General features: G+C 35.8%; 1 protein-coding gene and 2 long non-coding RNA genes across 42 annotated transcripts in view; 2 read left to right on the top strand and 1 right to left on the bottom strand.

Annotated features, from left to right (window-relative positions):
• The window catches only part of igsf9ba (immunoglobulin superfamily, member 9Ba), a 118,728-nt gene that overhangs the window by 60,449 nt on the left and 35,850 nt on the right, over positions 1–22,429 (top strand). For all 40 annotated transcript variants that reach the window (XR_015509292.1, XR_015509291.1, XR_015509290.1 and 37 more), the window contains exons 4-5: positions 15,054–15,205; positions 19,145–19,262. Coding sequence is in view for 4 of the 40 variants with exons in the window: in XM_087283982.1 (XP_087140108.1) it covers positions 15,054–15,205; positions 19,145–19,262 (270 nt within the window). In the remaining 36 variants the exon portion in view is untranslated. The remainder of the gene's footprint in view (positions 1–15,053; positions 15,206–19,144; positions 19,263–22,429) is intronic.
• Positions 29–14,114, top strand: LOC147840610 (uncharacterized). The gene is made up of 3 exons (XR_015509343.1): positions 29–973; positions 7,532–7,864; positions 9,734–14,114. It is a non-coding gene; the product is annotated as an uncharacterized LOC147840610 (long non-coding RNA).
• Positions 1,419–7,286, bottom strand: LOC147840611 (uncharacterized). The gene is made up of 6 exons (XR_015509325.1): positions 7,238–7,286; positions 5,943–5,976; positions 4,523–4,578; positions 4,283–4,429; positions 4,095–4,171; positions 1,419–2,773 (listed from the first exon to the last, which is right to left on the bottom strand). It is a non-coding gene; the product is annotated as an uncharacterized LOC147840611 (long non-coding RNA).

Below are 22,429 nucleotides of genomic sequence, written 5' to 3'. Positions count from 1 at the left end.
TTTTTTTTTTTTATTATTATTATTTTTTGGCGAAAAACTCTTATTTGTTTTATTTAGGCTAGAATAAAACCAGTTTTTAATCATTAAAATTTTTTTAATTAAGGTCAATATTATTAGGCCTCCTAAAGGGGTGATCTACAGTTTAAGGCTTTGTTGTGTTTAAAAGAAAAAGCAAAGCAAAATGTGTTCATGCTTTACTTAGAAAATCACGTTATTTTTTCATATATCTTACTTATATACAGCTACTCAGCTAACATGAAAATGACTGTCATATTTCCTTGTTACTCAGAAAGGCCCGCCCTCAAGAGGCTTGGGTTGATCAGCTAACATAATGTGCTGTGATTCGTGGATCAGCTCCGCATCACCAAGTCACACCCCTACAAGCATGCACGTTATCGCTGTGTAAACAGAAAAGCTTTTAGCAGTGTTAGCTGCCTGAATCAGACAGAAAATGAAGATTACACGCCTGAGCACACCTCACACTTACACCTCATGCTCTCTAAAATAAAATCTGACTAGTGTCTTTCACATATATTTGGAGTAAGCATGTGTAAGGAATATGAAACTTTCACATATCTTTTGCGAGTTTGTTATTTGAGATTAATACTTCTGCATAGAGAGACGATGCACACGCTGCTAAAGATTGTGGGTGTTCACAGCAGTTTGACTGATAAATATGAATTTGCAGCTAAATTGTTAGCAGTGCCAAACAGCATTTCCTGTTGTTTACATCCTTGTTTATGCTCTTGCTACAACATACCATTGACACTAGAAACTGTGCATGTAGTTGATCAATTTTAACAAATAAAAACACTTACAGCTTGTGACTCACAATCCACAGCTTCTTCGGTTGGAGGAGTTTTTCTGTGCATGGCAAAGATAAAAGAAATCAGTTATTAGAAATTAGAAATTAAAATGTTGAAAAAAATCGTCTTTCCGTTAAAGAGAATTTGGTGACTAATAATTTAGGAGGGCTACACTGTAAATTCTAACATGTTCAGTTTACTTAAAAAAAGTTTGGAAACCGATTGCCTTATTTTTGCAATATAAACTTACAAGGAAATCTTAAGTTAAGTTTAATTATTGCCTTGAAGTAAGAAAACTAAAACTTATAAAGTAAACTAACTGTTAAAAATTATGTAAGTTTAATAGAAAATTCTAGTTAACATACTTGTCATTATTTAGTAATCTTACTTAGGGTTTTATAGTAAGATTACTTTAATAACTTTATTTAACTAATACTGTTCTACCATGTTCAGTTAACATCTTGAATGCTAGTAGTCTCAACATTGTTTTAATCCACCATTTTAAGTAATGTCAACTAAAGAAACTACGTGCAATCGGTTTCCACATTTTCTTCAATTAAACTGAACATAAAATATGTAGTTCAACCTACAAGTAATGACATTATACAGGTCTTAAATGTAAACATTTTATTTGACAAAATTAGCAGAATTTCACAATACACTTGTGATATTTTAGTATCACAATACACTTGTACACAATACAGTTTTGTAAAAACCTGTTGTAAAGTGCTGTAATATACTGTAAACAGCAATACAGACAAAAAATATAATAAACATGTTCAACCCTAAAACACAAGTTTTCGAAAAGGTTTGAAAATCTATCAAAAAAAACTTTAAATACTTGACACTTGGAAAAAAGATACTTGAATTAGTGTAATTAAACATGCCATTGCACCAGCACCTTAAACATGGCAGCATATAGACACTCACAGAGGAACAGATATTAAGCTTTAAAGCTAATTTGTTAGACTGTGTGGTTTAGATTTTCCTACAGAAAATATCACATTAGTGTGGTCAAAAGTATTGAGTTTGGTATCAATCAATACTGAAATATTAAAAATATCCATTTTCCACCAGCATTTGAGTGCTACTGAGCTCGTTCTTAAACACCATTGATTGGCCACTGTGTTCACATGCTCAACAGAAATGACTGTGATTGGCTGTGACTGTCATAGGTTTACTATTTTTCACTGAGTCCAAACAAAGTTACACAGACACTGAAGTGTTTCAAAGCCATGTCGATAGCTGATTTGTTTAGAAGCTAACATATAAGCTATCTGGTGATGAATCGACTGATCGACAGTGCTTTGAAGTTATCCAGTGTCTTTGTATCTTTGCACCTGGTGAACAGTGGTGAAGTGTGGTAAAAATAATGACCTTCAAAGCCAATCAGTCATATCTACTGAGCATGTGAACACAATGGCCAATCAGTTCTTGCAATGTTAGTGGGAAATGGATGGACTTTTTTTTTATTTATTTCAGTACCGATTGGTACCAAACTCAATACTTTTGACAACCCTATAAATCACAATACACTTTTTTGGTAAAAAAAAAAAAAAGTGTTTTAAACACCAAAATGCTGCAGTCCTAAATGTAACACTGCAAACAGCAACATGTTAAAAAGCAACACTTTGTAATTAAACATGCCATTATACCTGAACCTTTAAACAAAGCACAGCAGTATACAGGCACTCGCCGAATAAAACACATTACGCTTCCCTCCCAGCAAAAGCAACACACGTTGAACAAATTCAAATGCATTGCTCAAAGTCTTTGGGTAGTCCGAATTCAGTGTGTAAATCAAAGCAAAAAAAGAGACATACTGCATGTGGCAAAGTCCATAACCACTTTTCCTTCCAGTATAAAGGCCCACATTGCATCCATAATGAGGTTCTTTAGACATCTTCACACACGACAGTCAGCAAGCCAACATCTTCTGCACTGAAGTCCGACTCTACAATTACATCCTATGAATAGAGAAAGAAAAATAAGTAAAGTTTGATATTCTAAATGGCACTAATAAAGCTTGTAGTGGCCAGGAGACCAAAAGCAGAGGTGAAAAAAATACAATTCCTTGTGCTTAATTTAGTAACACTTTAGTAGGAACCAATTACCCTATTAACTAGTTGCTTATTAGCATGACTATTTGTGTTTATAGTACATTTTACATTCAAATGCTTCTTATAAGAAGGCCTTGCTATGGTGCTCCTTCTTCAATGTAGACCAACACGATGGATTTGCCTGTACTGCTTCTACTAGGCTTGTCATGATAGTGGAATTTATTACCAATCCATATAGTAATTTTAAAAACATCCATTTCCTGCTAACATTTGAGCATTGTTGAGTGTCATTTCTGTTAAGCATGTGAACAGAATGGCAAAACAGTGCTGTTTAAAAAATGTGCTCAAAAGTGCTTAAAATGTTAGCAGGAAATTTGCTGCTTAAAATTGCAGCAGAGATTGGTACTAAATTCCAGTATCTTGAACATGATACTATTCTAAAGGAACAATAAATTTTTTTAATTAAAGAAACACTGTAATGTAATAAAACAAACTGCAGTAAAAGTACTTTTAAAACATTTTCAAGAAATTAAATGCAAATGTGTGAGAGACCAATTGGTGCTACATAATCAATATAAATATTTTGTAGGGAAAACTTAATAAATTGGGAACCGATTCATGAATGCATTTGGTTTTGCTAGATTAAAGCAGTGAGTCAAGTTTGCATTATTTAGCACACTTTTTAAAAATGTATTAATAACTATTTTTTAATAAGAAAATTGATGTTTTAGTATGGCTTTTAGAACAAGGGTGCAGCCATCTACAATCCCACAGCAGGTGACTTCACAGGGTTGGTTATAATACGGAGCATCTTTGACTTTGTGGCTTTTAACACTATCTTTTTACATCTTAATCCAGCAGGTTCTTTCAACTGAAATTATATTTCTCTCCACATATTACATAGGTATTACACTTATTAAGATATTTTTTCAAGCTAATCTTCCTCCTTTTCAAAACAAGTGTGTTTAAAAATTAAAGAAATGCATTCATTACTTCACTGGCCTATGAAGCTAACTGACCCTGTGACGGCACAAGCTGCTGTATTTGCAACATAGCAATGCTCTTGCTCCAAAGGCCATAATATAACATCCCTCTTACTTTCAAATACTTACATTAAATGCATTTGTTTTATTTTTATAAAATTGAAAATTTTTATTAATAAGTGAAGTAAACTGGAATGACTGCTTTATTTCCAGTCTAAGAAAGCAGAAACAATAATACTACTTACAAAACACATCCTGAAAATTTCTTTAGACTCATCCCTCTAAAGGACTGAAAGACCCCGGAGAACTGCTGCCAGATGACCTTGAAAAATTAAAGACAGGTAGACATGCATTATAGCCCAATGAAAACATCAAATGCAATTTATTGCAATCAAATGCAAATTATGATTCAAAGATGATGTCACAAAAATACCTTTGAATTAACATGTTGAAAATTTCTTCTAGTTTTCTTCTGCAATTTTCTCCTGTTTTTTTTTTTTATTTCAATCAAACGAGCAGTGTGTGTCCAATGCAGCGTAGAACTTGGATCTCACATTTCTTCCTGATATTCGATTGAATTCTGCAAAGATCCAATCAAAACATTATTAGTCATTAATAACATTCAAAAACACAAATTCACAAAATCACACAAAGTTTTGAAAAGAAAACAAACCTTCTGCAGCACTTGCATCAGCTGGTGTTTCTTCTATGACTTCCTTCTGGATGTCACTGTTGTGCACAAAAACGTAAAGTGTTATTGAAATGGCTAAGCGAAATTCTAAAACAATAAACAGAAATCAGAAACACATGCAATGATACAATGCAATGCCATTTAGCAACAGATGTTACACTTTAACATGACATAGTTAAATTTTCTTGAATAATAAAAGCTGCCAAATACTCCCGGCGCCTGTCATCAAAAGCATGAGCTATACTTGTCACCAAACAGTAATAAACACAACCCCCGATTAAATATAATCATGGCATTGTTGCTGGTGTGCCTTACTTTTATGCGCATTAAAAGTGGAATAAATATTTGTCTCAATTGATGTCTTTAAAAGGACACTGAACTTTCTGACTAGGGTTGCACGGTTTACCGGTACTATGGTAGTATCGTGATACTATGGCTCCAAGATACTGGCGGTGCCACTGTAGTTTGTAAACGGTAGTATTGTCATTAACAGTCTGCCTACAATACATAATGCTGCATGTGAAAAAGTCACTAAAATACTTACACGATTCAGCAACAATAGATCATTGTATTTTAATAGTCTATGGAGCCTTCTAAGGTTGTAAAACTAGAATTTGCGCCTTTTATAGTAGCCTATTGCATATTTTGTGATGGTTCATTTTGAATCGGAATTCGTTTATTTCTGTTCCTGTCAATATGATATAATAGCTACAACAACCGTGACAATCTATTAAAAAGAATGACTCATAATGTGAAATTTTGAATTACTTTGGATTCTTATCCGATAATAAGTGTGAAAAAAGTATGATAGATGAAAAACCCAAAATAGCAACAGGAAACAATTTTTGACCACTTCATATAGCCTAGGTTTGTTGGAAAAATGCTCTTTTCTTTATGTATCTTTATTTTAATGTATTTTTTTTTTGCTGGAATGAATACATTTTAGGTGAAGAGATGTGCAAATACTTTTTTCAACAATAAGGGAATTATTTAAATTCAAGTAGGCCTATAATAACATATACAATATATTATTTCTGACATTTTTCTTTATTTCATGGATTTAAGTTATGAATTACAGTATTGCAATACTACTTGGTATCACCATACTTCAGCTGGTATAGTATTGTAACATAAATTAATGGTATCACAACACAACAACCCTATTTCTAACTAGTCCTCAGATGATTATTCAAATGGACAAAATATTCGGACTATTCTTGATCATGCAGTTCTTTGCTGAGAATTTTGTTAAATGTACTTTTAATGCATTAAACGATTTAAAATTACCCTGACACTCAGTAAGGAGACAAGGTAACGTTAATAGAACAATTCATGAATATGTTCTATGGCTTGTGCGGTATTGTTCAAAAAGTTGTCTTTGATGTGTAAGTGCAAAACTTACATTTCCACTGCATATCAGCTCACAAACTGGTAGTCTGAAATAAAAAATAAATAAAGGGTATAATGATATTACAAACCAAATATGCCACTCACAATACTCTAATGGTGTGCTACATTTTAAATAACCTTGTAATTGTTCAAATTTATTTGCCCTAAATTGTTAAAAATTAGTGAAACCTTCTTTAAAAATGCAAACTAACAGGTTTCTTCTTTACAGAAAGTTTGCTTATAACAAAGGCTTGTTGATGCCTTTGTGTGATATTGAGCAAACAAAGGGATGTTTCTGTGCTTGGTTGTACGAGTTATACCACTTCATCATTAACGTTATCCATCACACATATTCAGTCGCGTCTGGTCAGATTTATTTGTCATTACAGCAATACAAAACACTCAATAACGTAACGGCAACACTGGAATAAACCTTCAAAACGGCATAAAGAAAAGACAAATAGCATATAAAACAAATAAATGAGTTAATTAAATATCTCTCGCATTTTCATAAGTTTAACTTTAAGTTTCATAGGGATTGTTAGCATAAGCACACTTTAGCATCATGTGTAAATATGTATCTGCCTCATACAGTGACACGAATCGTAATCGCATCGAAATCCTAAATTACCTACGACACTCACGGGTCCATTTTGAGCTGAAACTGCTTTATAATGTTCTAAAAGCCTCGGCGGGTTAAAACTGCTGCTGCCCCGGCGATCATGGAGAAAAAAACGACTGGTCTGGTCATGAGCCGCTCGCTGACGCCGGACCGAATCACAGCTGATCTCCTCACCTGCTTCCTGCAGGTGATCTCATAAAAGTAAATCTTAAAAAAAAACACGCATATTTTCGTCACAACAAGCGCCACTAAAGTTCAGCGATAACTAACGTTACTGTATTTGTAATGCGGGTAAATAGGTTTCGTTTTCTTTTTTAAAAATGTAGACCTACAGTTATGTGTTAACATCTATTTGAACGGATCATTGCGCGCGCTCTTGCTCTCTCAGTGCATCATTTAAAATGGCGCGGCCCGCTCTTTTAGAGCATAATGCCCACTTTACAAATTACTACTAACTTTACAAATTATTAATAGTTATTAAAAAGGACTAAGCAGCTAAAAATAGCTTATCTAGTAAAGTAGACAGTATTGCAAATAACGTGCAGTGGTCAAAACGTTTAGTCACAACATCATGGGCTATTAATTAGTTCACAAAACAGCAAACAATTTCACAAAGTGCAGGAAATAAACAGATTACTGATACTATACAAATAAAATCAAAGTAGTAATTAAAACGAAAAGTTTACCTTGATTTACAGCAGTACATCTTCTCAATATGAAATCCTGTCCTTCAATGGCGGTGCTGGGTAGCAGTTGGTTGTGACTCGGGATGGGGGATGGGAAATCACCACCCAGTACGCATGCGTAACAGCATGGCTTAGCCCTTATAAGCAATTTTACTCAAATTACATTAGTTATGGGAACTTTATACCTTACTATGTCAGCAACACTAATGCATTTCTAGTAAACTCAACAATTAGCTTAAAATTAAGTAAACACACTAGAACTTTGATAGTAAGGAATACTATTCGCATTTACAGTGTAATTATTTTGACTTCAACTGTATGTGTTGAGAAGTGGCTTCTCAAACAAGAAGAAATGCAGGACATTTCTGTCACGTTTGGATTTCGCCATGGCGAAGACAAGAGAGGTAGGATCCAAGTGCAGCTAAATAATAATTTATTAAAGAAAAAAAAAACAAGAATCAATCAAGGCAATCCAAAATCATAGTCAAAACACTCATAAGGTATCCATCTATAAATAATGCATTGATCCAAAAGTACAAACAAACTTAGAGCAATGCAAAAACACAGTGACAGGAAATATATGTGACAGGAAACCACAAAGACTCACTGCAGACTAATGTGTGTAGGGTGTAGGGCTGTAACGATACACTAAACCCACGATTCGGTTCGTATCACGATTTTTGACCCACGATTCGGTTCGTATCACGAATTTTTTTTTTTTTTTTCGTGTGGGGTGGGAAAAAAAAGATTTTTAAAACTATTTTTTATTAAATAACATTTGAAAAATCTTTATAAACTAAACATCAAAGAACAATATTAACTATGCAAATTATTAACAATATAAATAGCCATATATAAAATAAAAAAATAGCCAAAGCTATATCACTTGTTTTCTTTGTAACAAAATACTGTTGAAAAACCAAACAGAACTAAACTCCATTGTGTAGATGGTTCAAGCATGTTGAAAATTCTTTTTCAATCAAGTTCTCTTACATAGAAAAGGTAAATTAAATAGCTACTAGGGATGCTCATTTCGTTAATTTTGCTAACCGACAACCGCCGCTCATTAATCGCTTATTAAGGGTTAACTGGTCAGATTACTATTAATTTTATATTAAGCAAATTGACGTGTCTATTTTGTGTCTGACACATTAAATATTGCATTTTAAAATACTGATTTATTTTTATATGTTAGAATATTAATAGCAGAACAGAACAACAGAGCATTTCCACGCACCTGCAGTGTTTAGCACAGAAGAGCAGAATAATCTAAATAAAATGAATAAAATAAATAGGACTGCCCTAAATTATTTTCACTTAAATAATTAATTTATATTACAAAACGAAAATACTGACTGATTCTTTTTAATAACCGGCATAGGCTTTTTTTTCCAATGTTTTTTTCTTCCGTCAAATAAAAATCAAACAAAACCTTTTACATTTTTAATAGAAATCATTATTTTAAAGATTATGTCCTGATATAGCCTATGGTTTCTTTCCCCTCGCGGTTCAAGTGCGCACGCTGCGTGATGAAAAGACAACAACAACGCGCACATATGTTGACTTTTTGTAAACAGTTAGGGTTTTGTAAACAGTTTTGTTGTTTGCCTTGCAGTTAAACAAGGGGCCGAAAATGAGGCGCACCTCACTGCCTTTATGTTGACAAGGTAAGAAGAAGAGGCGCGGTCCTCTTATGAAACGACTGAATCAGCTGGGTATGGATTGTGCAAAAGTGTTGCTGTCTGTGTTACAATTGTAATATTTATTACTATTATGATATTCAAGATTTGTATATTCATACAGCTTTGGATAACTTAAAACAGCGATTAGACCTTCAGAGCGGCATTAATGCCTCCTGAAGTAAAGCGAAACGGCTATAAACTCCAGCAGGATAGAGTGATTGTATGCAGAGCCATATACCTTTATCTTGAAATAAAGTATAACTATAGAAACTGTTCATCTTAACTGAAAGCCTCGTCGTTTTTTCTGACCTCACGCACCTGTCAGTCAGCACTCTCAAAGGTTCAAACAGAAAGCGCACAGCACGGTTACAGAAAAGTTTGCGCTGTTACCTGACATCTGGTGAATGCCCATCCCTCTCTGCGCAGCCACATTAACAGTGTGAGCAAATCATCGTATATGCGCTGAAAATCCGGCCGCTTTGACAGCATTAGCAATGTTTCTGGCGTTGTCGGTTGTCAAGCGGGGTTAAGTTGGTTTTGTTTTTGATATTCCTGACACATTCAGACGGTCCCTTACTAAGAGCTCCGTGCGAGCTCTCCCGGCTAAATATTGCGAGGGCTTAAACGGAGCAGTGCTTGTAATGTCGAACGAAAAAAAGTGTTAGTTAGCTCAACTTTTGCAGGCACGCGTGACGTTATTGGAAAGGTATCACGGGGTGTGTCGCGATTCTCCCTTATCACACCGCGACACAGGATCGTAGATCTGAGTGTCGCGATTTCGATTTTATATCGTGTATCGTTACAGCCCTAGTAGGGTGTAAAGTCTGGATAATCTATAATGACGAGAGTCAGCTGTGCATGCGTGATCAGCGGAGAATAGTGACTGGTGTGTGTAACTGCATGCAGGGATGTGTAGTTCATGGATGAGTTTGTAGTCCACCAGCGATATTCCAAGAAGTGATCGCTGGTCATCATAACAATTTCATTTTGTTGTTCAAGAATTGACTGGTTGCTTGGATGGTTGTGGTTTGCTATTGATTATTCTCTTGTGATTGACAGGTTAATCCTGCCCTCACACCATTTAGAGGAATAGTTCACTGAAAAGTGAAAATTACTACGTAATTTACTCACCCTCAAGCCATCCTCAGTGTATATGACAGACGAAACTTAGTCAGAGTCATTTTATATTTCATCCTGGCTCTTCCATGTGGTATTATGGGGTTAGATAGTGGCCAAGGGGTATGAAACAGAAAATATTCTGGATATGAATATGGTCTGAATATGAAAATATTGTGGCGCTTATATTTTTACATTTGACAGAATTCATAAGTTGTTCTTGATGTGTTTCCCCTTTAAGAGTTCAGAGCTAGAAGTGACAGAGTGGTTTTACCCTTTAAGAGAGTGAGTTGAAGAAAGTGAATAAAGCGATCGATTCACAATGTTTTCATCCCACATTTGATCTCTCTTGTTTTTATTTTCTCAGCTTAATCGCCCATAATGTTTATTTGTAACCAAATTTTATAACTGACTTCCTGTGGGAGTTTCAAAATAAAAGTCTATCCAAAACCATTATACAGCATTGCAGAGGCAGCATAGCATTTAAAAGTACTCAGACTTATATCAAGCTAACTGTGGGATGTAAAGTCAAAGTGGAGGTGATTTAAATGTACAACAAACCTTTTCTGCGAGAGATTTAGTGTGAAAACTGTTTGATATGCTGTCAGCACATTAATTAACACTGCTGCTAAAAATATCAAAACTAAAAAGAGATGCACGAGGAAATCTAGATAGACTAGTCAGCCTCACTAATGAAGCAGTCTTGTGCTGGATTAGTCACCATTGTGACCCATCCCGAGGGAATATACATTTTTAGAGATTTGATGCTGACCTCAGCAAGATGTTTTACACTATAAATTCCTCTCCCCTGGGTTTAGCCTGCAACAGATTGTAGTGTGGATGAAAAGAGCTAACGGTAGGCCCAGATGGACAGATGTTCAGAGGCATTAATTGCTTGCTTTGTTTGTTTTCCACCAGGTGTGTTCGCTGTTGAAATCAAAACTGCTATAGGCCAACAGTGACCCACATGCAGAGAAAGTTAGGATTTCATTGCTGAAAGTGCACAATAAAGGTTTCTACCTGTTTTACTATCTGATAGATAAGTTCACATAATATGATGTATGCAGAACTAAGCTCAAATGATACGATCATCATTCAGAACATTAGACACTTTCACTGTGTTATGATTGTGTTATACACAGTATACACTCACCGGCCACTTTATTAGGTACACATTACTAGTACTGGGTTGGACCCCCTTTTTCATTTAGAACTGCCTTAATCCTTCGTGGCATAGATTCAACAAGGTTCTGGAAAATCCTCAGAGATCCATGAGGGTGCCAAGAAAATATCCCCCACACTATTACACCACCACCACCAGCCTAAACGGTTGATACAGAACATGATGGATCCATGCTTTCATGTTGTTGATGCCAAATTCTTACCCTATCATCTGAATGATGAAATGATTTCAAAGTTAAAAAAGTTCAAATGTCTTGTAATAACCCTCAAGAACACTCCATTGTTTTTCTGATGAGTATTTCAAAGAGTGCTTTATAAGGGGCTGAAAAGGCAAGCAAGTGAATGAATGATGACACAATATGCAGTATGAAGATCTTGTTTTTGTGCATTTTCTGGTGCGTTTCTCTTGATACCTAATGTTATCAGCTTAATATTTTGACAAACAACAACAACACCAAAATAGATATCAGGTGTAAATGTGTTCTACAGTCTAATAATAATGAGCACTGATTACAATTCAAACACACATGTGCAGTGATGTCATAGAAGTACATTAGTGTTGCATTTATATTGCTTATACTGCTGAATTGTTTATTAGCTTTTACAAGATACTTGCACTTTATTACATTATACTGTTGCTTCACTACTGTTCTTATGGTTGATATTGCTTATACTGTTTAGAATGTTTTATTATTAGCTGTTTATTACTCTTTGTTAAGCATCTTACAGACCTGCTAACCAAAGTCGCTGTTTGGTTGTACCGTGTGCATACAGTGACAATGAAGGTTCACTCATTTGTGCCTCAGATCACTTCAATGACTGCATGCCAGTGGCCTAGCAACGACTCACAACACCTCAGTAACTGCATAACAACGCCAACTGTGACTCTTTGATTTTGAAAATGTAAAAATTTACTACATTTACTTATTTTTTGTAATAAATTAGAGATGCATATTATACAGCATGCCTATATTTGGAATACATTTACTCATGTCATAAACCTGTGTGTGAAAATAGACTGAAATACAGCAATTTCATTAGCCACTTGTTGTTGAGTCTGATATACTGTTGTCAATTTGTGCATGTTGGCATGTTGAACCCTTTAGTTGCCTTTCATAAGACAAGCTGAAACAGTAAATCTAAGGCTGTACTCTTTTAGTGTTGAATGTTTGAATTTTGAGTGACCCAAGATCACTGATAAGATGGGTCTCAGTCTACTTCCAAATTAAGTCTGGTGTGGTTTGACAAATATTTAGACTGAAGAATGAATCGGAAACAGGATACAATACAAAAATCTTTTCATTGTTGGCTGCACGGTGGCGCAGTGAGTAGCATGTTCGTCTCACAGCAACAAGGTCGCTGGTTTCAGCCTTGGCTTGGTCATTTGGCGTTTCTGTGGGGAGTTTGCATGTTCTCCTAGTGTTCGTGTGGATTTTCTCTGGGTGCTCTGGTACAAGTCCAAAGACATGTAGTATAGGTAAATTAGGTAGGCTAAATTGTCTGTAGTGTTTGTGTGTGAATGAGTGTGTATGGATGTTTCCCAGTGATGGGTTGCAGCTGGAAGGGCATCCACTGTGTAAAACATATGCTGGATAAGTTGGTGGTTCATTCCGCTGTGGCGACCCCAGATTAATAAAGGGACTAAGCCGAATAGAAAATGAATGAATGAATGAGTTGCAATGCCTATTTGTCGCACCCTCGGCTCGTTCCTGCAGCCCCAATCACCGCTCTCCCTCACCATCCACCAGAGCTGGACTGGGACAAAAAAAAAACGGCCCTGGCATTTTGGGACAGAGCGGCCCACAACATCAATCAAAATGCTCCCCATCTGTGCACGCCCTTGAATATGTTTACTAACTCCCATTCTATAAAAGCACAAAAGCCATATATAGAAAATAACGAGAGTTGAAAAATTAAAAAATTTAATTTATTATTATAATTAAATCATAATCCACACTAGAAGTCCATCTTGTGTGTGCTGGTGTGTTTTGAAGGACTCTATAATAAATAATGAACTTAACAAAACCTGCCTGCTGATGCACTCAGTTAATGTTGATAATTAAAATAAAGATAAATAATAAAAGCAAGCCTAATTTTTTTTTACTCAACAATGAAACATCAAACGTAGCTAAAAGATTTTACATTGTCAATCAAATTAACTTAAACAATTGAAAAATGTAACAAATATTTGTTTGGGCTTGAACTACAAAAAAAGTTGCTTAAGTTGCACACTAGTTTGAACATGTATAAATATCATTATAACCATGTTGTATAAATATTATTGTCACTATAAGCCTACATCATGCTGAAAATCAAAAACAAAATGTCATGATATCTCATGCGATTGTCTTCTGACCGAGTGCATTATAAAATACATGAATGACACCCCTCATAGAGCTTGAGAAGCAGACATTCTTTATAATTTGTAAAACAAAGACTTGCAGGTTAAGGAAACAACACAGGAGGAAGTTTCCGCGGGCCATGGTGCAGATTAAAAGTAAAAAAAAAAAGTGTATTTATATAGACAGATAGGCAACTAGATGGAATAGGCAGGAATATATTGATCTGTGCTCCGCTGCATGCTGCAGAGTGCAGAAACGCAAAAGGCAAATGCCTGCTCGCTGCTTCTGCTCTCCCACGCGTGAGAAACAGGTGTGACTCGACTATTTTGACAAATACAAACCTACGTTGCATGCTACACAGAGCCCAAAATGGAAGTTTGTGATTGGGTCAGCCCAATGTCAATAAAGACACAAAAGAAGATATTTGACTTTTTTTTTTACTCTGTATTTTAATGGCTACTCCAACTTTTTTTAACCCTGGAAATTAGGCATGGCATGATAACCGCTATCAAGGTATACCACAGTTTGGAAAAGTCTTTTTCTGCTATACTGTTTCTATAGTTTATGTAAGACTTTTTTTTAAATATTTGTTTAAGACAGTAGTATCTCCAACAGAAATTATATCCAACTACACCATTTTAAATTGTAATAAAATCAGTGTTTTTGAAACTAATGAAGACAACAGAAGTCAATGATTCATTCGATTTATTTAGCCTGAAAATAATGGAAAATTTATTGTGTTCAAAGAGGAAAAAAGTGTTTGTTTTTTACCCAGACATTTATATATTATATTTATATATTTTAGAGCAGTGGTCACAATACCATCAAACTCTGATATTTTTATCCAAGATTATCATACCGTCAGAATCTTATACCGGCCCATGCTCACTGGAAATACCAGAATTCTATAATTAGAATGACCATAGCAGTCATTTTGACTGTTCATGTGCCAAATGGATTTTTAGTCATATCTTATAGTATTTGCATTCAGTTCAGATTTTATAATTAATCTATGAATGTCTGTCATCATATTTTATTAATTATTTAACCTAAAAATACAATATTTTATGTAATATAGCCTGAAATTGTGTACTAGTTACTAGACTGGTCCTCTTTTGTATTTTGTAACTTTATTAAATGAATAATGTTAGTATAAAATATAAACACATTGAGGGAAAAGTCAAAGTACTATAGTTATATGGGTCTTTTTTTAGGAAATTCGTTAAAATACGAAATTTTAAAAAAGTGAAAACGACTACCTCTATGGTTCTAATAAAATATCTAACTCATAAAGGTTTGTAAGCACTTTAGGGTAAGTAAATGGGGGAACAATTTTCATTTTTGGGTAAACTATTCCTTTAACTGATACTTGCACTCCAGAGATGTTTTGTTCATTGAACGTCGTACATGTTCATCATGGGGTCCTAAGTGTGTGCGAGGATTTAATGCATGTTAAAAAGGGTTTTCACTCAACTTGTTGATTTGTTATTTCAGCGCCCCCTACGTTCTCGGACACACCGCCACAGTATGTGGAGGCAAGGGAGGGTGGAAGCATCACTCTGACCTGCACTGCCTTCGGGAACCCCAAACCGGTGGTGACCTGGCTGAGAGAGGGGGATCAGCTGACCAGCACCCGGAAATACACGGTAACACACACCTTTTTTTTTTTTATGGCATGCTTTCATGTCTTCAAATTTAAAATGATTATAACAATTAATTTGCATTATGCCTCTTTGGAATGGAGCTGAACAAATGCATAATCTGTAAATGCTGCATTTTGGGTCCTGACACGAGTTTAAACATGTCTCATGCCGTCGTTCCTCAGTGATGCATAGTAAACAATCTGAGTTTCTCATTTTCAAAATAGAGGTCCCTCATACATGATAAGTTAAAAGCTTAAAAATAACTATGGGATGAAAATGATCATTGTTGTCTCACTAGGAAACATTGTGCCTTATCAAACACAGCCTATTACTGTATGTTAATGATCCTAGAGCTATATAAGTATGTGTTTTCCTTATGACGTGGCTTGTAAGTACAGGGAGTACACCATGAGTTACGTACCAGTGTGCTTTGTGTTCTGATTGGCCTTTTGTCCACCGCGACATTTACCTATAGCGCATGTCTTTAGACTGTGGGGGAAACTGGAGCACTAGCCGAAGCTCAAACAAGCGACATTAATGCTGTGAGGCAACAACATTACCCACTGCGCCACCTACATATTATATTATATTATATTATATTATATTATATTATATTATATTATATTATATTATATTATATTATATTATATTATATTATATTATATTATATTAGAAAATAATCTTATAACAATATATGTTTTACCGCATAATACATCAAACCAATGATTTGGGAATAAAACCTTCTTTTTTCACAGTTCATTTTGGTTCATCTCTGCCTTGATAAAGCAGAAAAATTGTCAATATACTTTTGTCTCCAAATATAGGCCGCTGTGAATTGTAGTCTAGCCGTGAATTTGATCCGCAGTGAATTGTACTGTCTCATTTTCCTTTTTGAAATGGAAGCATGAATCATCACAGGCTATTTGTAAGAGGAGGCTCAGTCAGTCGGGGCTCTGACAGCTGAAGAGCACAGGCCTGCAGCGGGACGCCACAAAAACTGACAAGCCTGTTTCCACCTTACACTGCATGCGGGGAATGAGGAGGAGGAGGAGGCGCATGATTTGACAGAACCGGCAGTCAGTCTGGCTCCAGTAGGCATCAGAGGAGCTTTCCCTGAGGAAACAGACAAATAAAAGACAAGAAAGACGCTGCGGTTTTACATCTGAACATTCGCTTTCTTCTGCTGTAGACGAGGCGCTCTGCACCAGCTTTGTTGGTTTTGCATTGGTCCTATTCAGCATTTGTCAGAGTGTTGATGGTCGCGGCCGGTGTTTATAGTGACTTGTTTGAGTGTCATTTGCCGTATTCTGCCTGCCACTGTTACTCACTGGCGATTGATGAACATAAAGTGATGGCTGGCTGCTGCTTTTCCCTAGTAAATGCTCTTAGCAAGGTTATTCTTCAACCCCGTGGCCTCTCTTCTCCTTCTTTACTTCACCATATTAGAGTGTATTCTTTTAAAGTCACATTCGTAGTGTCTTGCAAGCTGTTGGTCGTGAATTTTAACAGGACACCTTTATTAAACTATATTAACTTTATTAACTATTAAAAAAAATTATATTTTAGAACTAAATACATTTAAGACTATTCTTTATAAAGGCCTCACACATATTATAATATAATATAATATAATATAATATAATATAATATAATATAATATAATATAATATAATATAATTAAATATAATATAATAATGTAATGTAATGTAATGTAATATAATAATTTTACATTTATCAACACATTCATTCATAAATGTTAGTACTATTTTAGTCATAAATAGGGCCAGACAAAATCTGTGCAAGGGCGAAGCAGGGGCACAGTAGGTAGTGCTGTCGCCTCACAGCATAAAGGTCGCTGGGCCGTTTGTTTGAACCTCGGCTCAGTTAGCATTTCTGTGAGGAGTTTGCATGTTCTCCCTGCATTTGCGTGGGTTTCCTCCGGGTGCTCCGGTTTCCCACACAGGCCAAAGACATGCTGCAGGTGAATTGGGTAGGCTAAATTGTCCATAGTGTATGAGTGTATGAGGGTGACAGGCCCATATGACAGGCGGGCCAGAATGTGTAAAAAAGTCGATATCATATGGACAAGTCTAAATGAAGGACTTGTTCCAAAGAGCTGACCCCGCAACCATACAGGACTAAGGCCAAAGTAGAAGAAGAAGAGGGCCAGACAAAATCTGCGAACATTTTTTTGCTATTTCTGCTAAAAATTTTGTAAAAAATCCGCAGATTTATGCAAAATTATTTTGGGAGTATTGTAGCTAAAAAAACTAATATTTAACACAAAAAATATTTGATTTTTAACTTATAAAATCCATGTAAATACACATATTTGGTAAACGAAGGAAGTCTATTATATAATCCAGGAGACCAGGAGGAGGTGGTGGGGTGTCCAGGTGTCGGGGGTGAGGTGTCTGAATAACACAGCTAAGTAGCTGTACAAGGCACCGGAATTCGGTCAGCCGCAGTGATCGGATACGGTACCAAAGTCTGTGAGCCGGGGGTGTTATAAATTGTACCAAAAAGATGAGGACCGGGTGTGGGGGGTGGGGGCTGTGTGGGGGTGAAATTACAGGAGTTTTTCTGGAGAAATAACAAAATGGGAGAATGGCGGTAGATGGATTTGAAATACGGGAGACTCCCAAAAGTTGGCAGGTATGCATATAATGTACTAAAAGACAGAAAATAAATCATATGAACATTTTAATGTGTCAATATTATTACTGGATTTAATTAAATAAAATAATAAATATAAATTTGCACACATTTACAAAAGTAAATCTGCGGAAGTTTGCGAATTTCTGCGTTCGCAGATTCTGTGTGGGCCTAGTCATAAATCAGTAAAAAGTTATATTTTAATATGAATATAAAAATATTTTCAGAAATAGTTCCCAAAAAAAAAAAATTTTGCTTGTAAATCTTATATCCTTTAGAAATCACAAAATAAATTTAAATTAAACAGATTATATATTATCTGAAAATATTGCGTTTAATCTGACACTTAAGCCTAATGAGCAAAAACAATCCCAGTTGACTTTAGTGAATGCCAGCAGAAGCCTAAGCAATTCCTCCTCACATTTAAATTGCCCCATACGCTGTGATTAATCAGGATTCGCCTCAATTAGATTGTGTCAAATCTATATTTAATTATTTCTCCTGTGAGGAGGAAGTGCTACTTCTGCTTTAGCTTGTTGGCTCTTGCTTTTAAAAGTCCTTCCCAGCACTAACAAGCCCCCAGTCTCAGACATTTACTCAAAGCAAGAGTCATGACCTCACCTTTAAGAACAGTGCTGAAGATCCGCCATTCTTCTCCCTGCTTCCATGGATAAAAGTCAGAGAAATGGAGGAATGCGCTGGAGGAACACACACGCTGAAGAGCAGAGGCACAGATGTCTCGTCTCCCCCACTGCTATGTGTGTGTGTGTTTGTGTGTGTTTAAGTACAGCGCAGTGTTTGAGAGCGTTTATTACCTGCTCTCGTCTGCTTGTTGGTGTGATGAGTCTGAACAGCAGGGTGGATTGTGTCACCCGTCCAGAAGGATGTCAACACACCTCAGAATATTGTGTGGGAGGAACAATAAGGCCAGTCTCCCTTTGGCTACAGCTTTCGATGTGTGGGGGATAAGGGTGCTTTTACGCTGGGCTCGTTTTTTTGGAATCTGGTACAATTTCTGCCAACATCAAACTCTAGTGCAAGATTATATCCATAAATGTAAAAGAAGACAAACTAAAATCTAAAAAATTGTGGTTGTCAGATCAGATTCTTACCGTTAAAAATACATGCAGACATCTTGTAAAAATAAGTCATTTTTAAAATGTGATATAATTTTTTTTTTTTTAATTTAATTTTTAGAAATTTAATTGTTGTATATAATTAAAAAATGTAATTGTAATATTTGGCAAACACAATAACTTGTGTTTTGTGCTTGTTTTGCTTTTGCAGGTGAGTGACGGCAGTCTGACGGTACAGGCCATCACCCGGGAGGACCGAGGGGCCTACAGCTGCCGTGCCCACAGTGACCAGGGGGAGGCACTACATACCACCCGCCTGCTGGTGCAAGGTACTGATGGCTGCTCTTAAAGCACTGCGTGATAAAGCTGATACACTTTAATGAATCTTTTGTTTTGTATCAGTGGTTAGGTGTGGTTGCTAAGGTCATGTTAGACATTGTTACATCATAATCACTGGTGGAAAGAGTACTGAAAAACCATACTCCAGTAAAAGTACCATTTTCTAAAAGAATGTAGTGCAAGTAGAGTAAATGTATCTGTTCTAAACACTATTCAAAGTGTGTGTAAAAAGTCGTTCCTCTAAAAGTACTCAAGGGTAGTAAGTAGTGAGTATTACCTTGTGATATTACACCATATAAATTACCCTGAAAAATAAACATTTAGATTGTATCAGTGGTATCTTCTTTTAAGGGTGTTTCTAATTGCAAGTTCAATTATTTGGCTTTTTTTTTTAAATCAGAAATGTGAGATTAATTTAATGTGATAACATTAGGAGTCTTTTGGGATTAAGGATTTTTCATTTTTGGTGGCAAGTAGCAAACTGGTTAGTACTACCAAGGTTGGCAATCCAAATACTGTACCTAAAAGCTGAGGACTGGGGGGTGGGGCTGTGGGGAGATTCTGGGATTTTTCCGGGAGACAGAACAAAACGGGATGGGTTTGAAATACGGGAGTGTTGGCAGGTATGTATTTCACAACACTGATCATAAACATTTTGTGAAAAATCAATGGAAAATTTCATGAGACAATTATTGCCCCCAACAATAAACATCGTAACATAGGGTCAGGGTCATGTTTATTTTAAAGAATCGTCAGGAAGGCAATGGTCAAAACAGGATTGAACTGGAGCATACAGGTTATCCAAAATCAGGGTGAGAATAACAGGCGAGAGGTCTGGGCTGGAAGCAAAACCACAAAAACAATAAATAAAACAAGGGTCAAAAAATACTGCAAAGCTAGACAAAAGTAACACTTTTGAAAACAAGAGTAGTCTGTAGTTTGTAGTCTAATGTATCAGTCTTTACAAGCTTCAGCTGTGTGTTTCTGTGCAATCAAGCATGATCTGGAACTGGTGTGTGAGTGCAGGGCAGATGGGATTTGTAGCTTGGATACGTGTCAGATCTGTAGTTCTCCAGCGATCTGCAAATGTTAGATTGCTGGTGATCATAAGTACTGAACAAGTTTTTATACTTTTTTTAACCTGAACTCCTGAACAATTTTTTGATATTTTAATGATTAGACATTTGTATGATTAAAAATGCATGCGGCATTTCAAAACAGTGATTCATCTTGAGAAACAAGTGGTTCAATTGATTTGAAGCATTGGAAAGCTTTGTGTAAACTAGCGCAAGGTGACAATCTGCAACACATATCCATTGATTTTCCATCTACATGAAATAGATACATACGGTACACAATAAACATAAGCATAAGAAGAAAACTTCCATCACCGATAGTTAGAAGTTAGGTCAGCCATTGTCCGTCACCATTTGTCCTTTTTCTTGTTACTGTGGTCATCGCACCTCATCAATACTGGGTGCAAATATCCAAAGCCTACGGTGCTCCCTGGTTAATTAGACTCTTTCAGTAAATTGGCATATGGACACATCCGTGTTGTCAAAGTCTCGTCACTGTAAGCACATCTGCCGCAGTCAATACGCTCAGTCTGCTCCATCTGCATAGATCACTTCCTGTCACTCCAGTCCTAATGGAGCCTTCCTGGAGAAGCGATGGAGGTGATATACTGCAAGTTTACGGTCACTGCTCGTGTTTCAAACACACTCCTTCACCTTCAGAGTCCCTTCTTTATTTATTCACCTGTTGTTCTTATAAGCATCTTTTATATTATATTATATTATATTATATTATATTATATTATATTATATTATATTATATTATATTATATTATATTATATTATATTATATTATATTATATTATATTATATTTACTTACAGAGCCGTTTATATCGAAGTTGATATTTAGCCGCATATCGGTGTTTCGTAACATCTAATTAGTTACGAGATGAGTTGTTAGCCCAACGCTTAACCCCTAACCTGGAAGACCAGGACATACACACATACACTATGGACAAATTAGCTTATCCAATTCACCTAGCGTATGTCTTTGGACTTGTGGGGGAAACCAGAGCAACAAGAATTTTGTACGTTTGAACCAGATACCGAAGTATGGGTTGTTTTTATACATGACATCATTGATGGTGCGCAAAATTCAGTTTGAGTCGCTATCAGATCATCAAAATGTTTCTGTTTCATGTTGTTGTTTATAATAATGTCCTGAGCTATGAGAACAACCTCAGAGTGAGGTTCTCCTGAGGTATCAACAACACAACTGTTGGCTTTAAATTAGTCAACTTCTTAATTTATTATGAATTATTATGTCATATTTTTTATATTTGTAGTATCTCACATGTCTGTTTATTTCATCTCATAACTATGTCTTATCTCATAGTTCTGGCTTTTTGAAACTTTACAAATAATACTCCATACTTTTGCCATATTATCTCATAATTGATATTATCTCATAATTGACTTATTTTGTCCTGCATAAATGAATTTTTGTCTCATAATTCTGATCTATTATCTCATAACCAAAGCTTAATTCCTCATAATTATGACATTTATTTAAAAATCTCATAAATGAGACTTAATGTCTAATGATTGTTTATGTCTTATATTAAAGACTCCTTGTTATGGATTAAAAAAAAAAACTATACCTCCCATCTATCGTGTATGTAATGTGAAGGGTCACTGACAACAGAGTTGAGGATCCAAATGCAGGTTTATAAGAAAGGTCAGGCAAACACTGGTCAAAATAGGGGCAAACAGTATACAGATAATCCAGAGTCTTGGTCAATAAATAGGTGAATGGTCAGTACAGGCAGCAAGGAATTAAAAGGAGAGAACAAGGCAAAGGTTTAAAACATTGCTAGGCTAGACAAAGGAACCACATCATAATGTCACAAAAACAAGACACAGCACTGTTGCGTGTGTGTGTGTGTGCGCTGTATAAATAGTCTTTATGATCAGTCCGTAACACGCGTGTGTGTGTGTGCAATCAGTGGAATCCGGAACAGGTGTGTGTGAGCGGCAGGCACTTTTTTCCAGGGGTTTCAGTACAGCGTAACCGCTACTACGTCATTGGGTGGGCGTGGCCTATCTGTGAATTTGCATAGGTCACGGATCATGCGCAGATTGT

The sequence above is a fragment of the Danio rerio genome, chromosome 15 (assembly GCF_052040795.2).
Source record: "Danio rerio strain M-AB ecotype USA chromosome 15, GRCz13ab, whole genome shotgun sequence".
In the NCBI taxonomy this organism is placed as follows: Eukaryota; Metazoa; Chordata; class Actinopteri; order Cypriniformes; family Danionidae; genus Danio; species Danio rerio.
The sequence above is the reverse complement of the archived record's forward strand: the minus strand, read 5'-3'. Positions and strand labels throughout refer to the sequence as shown.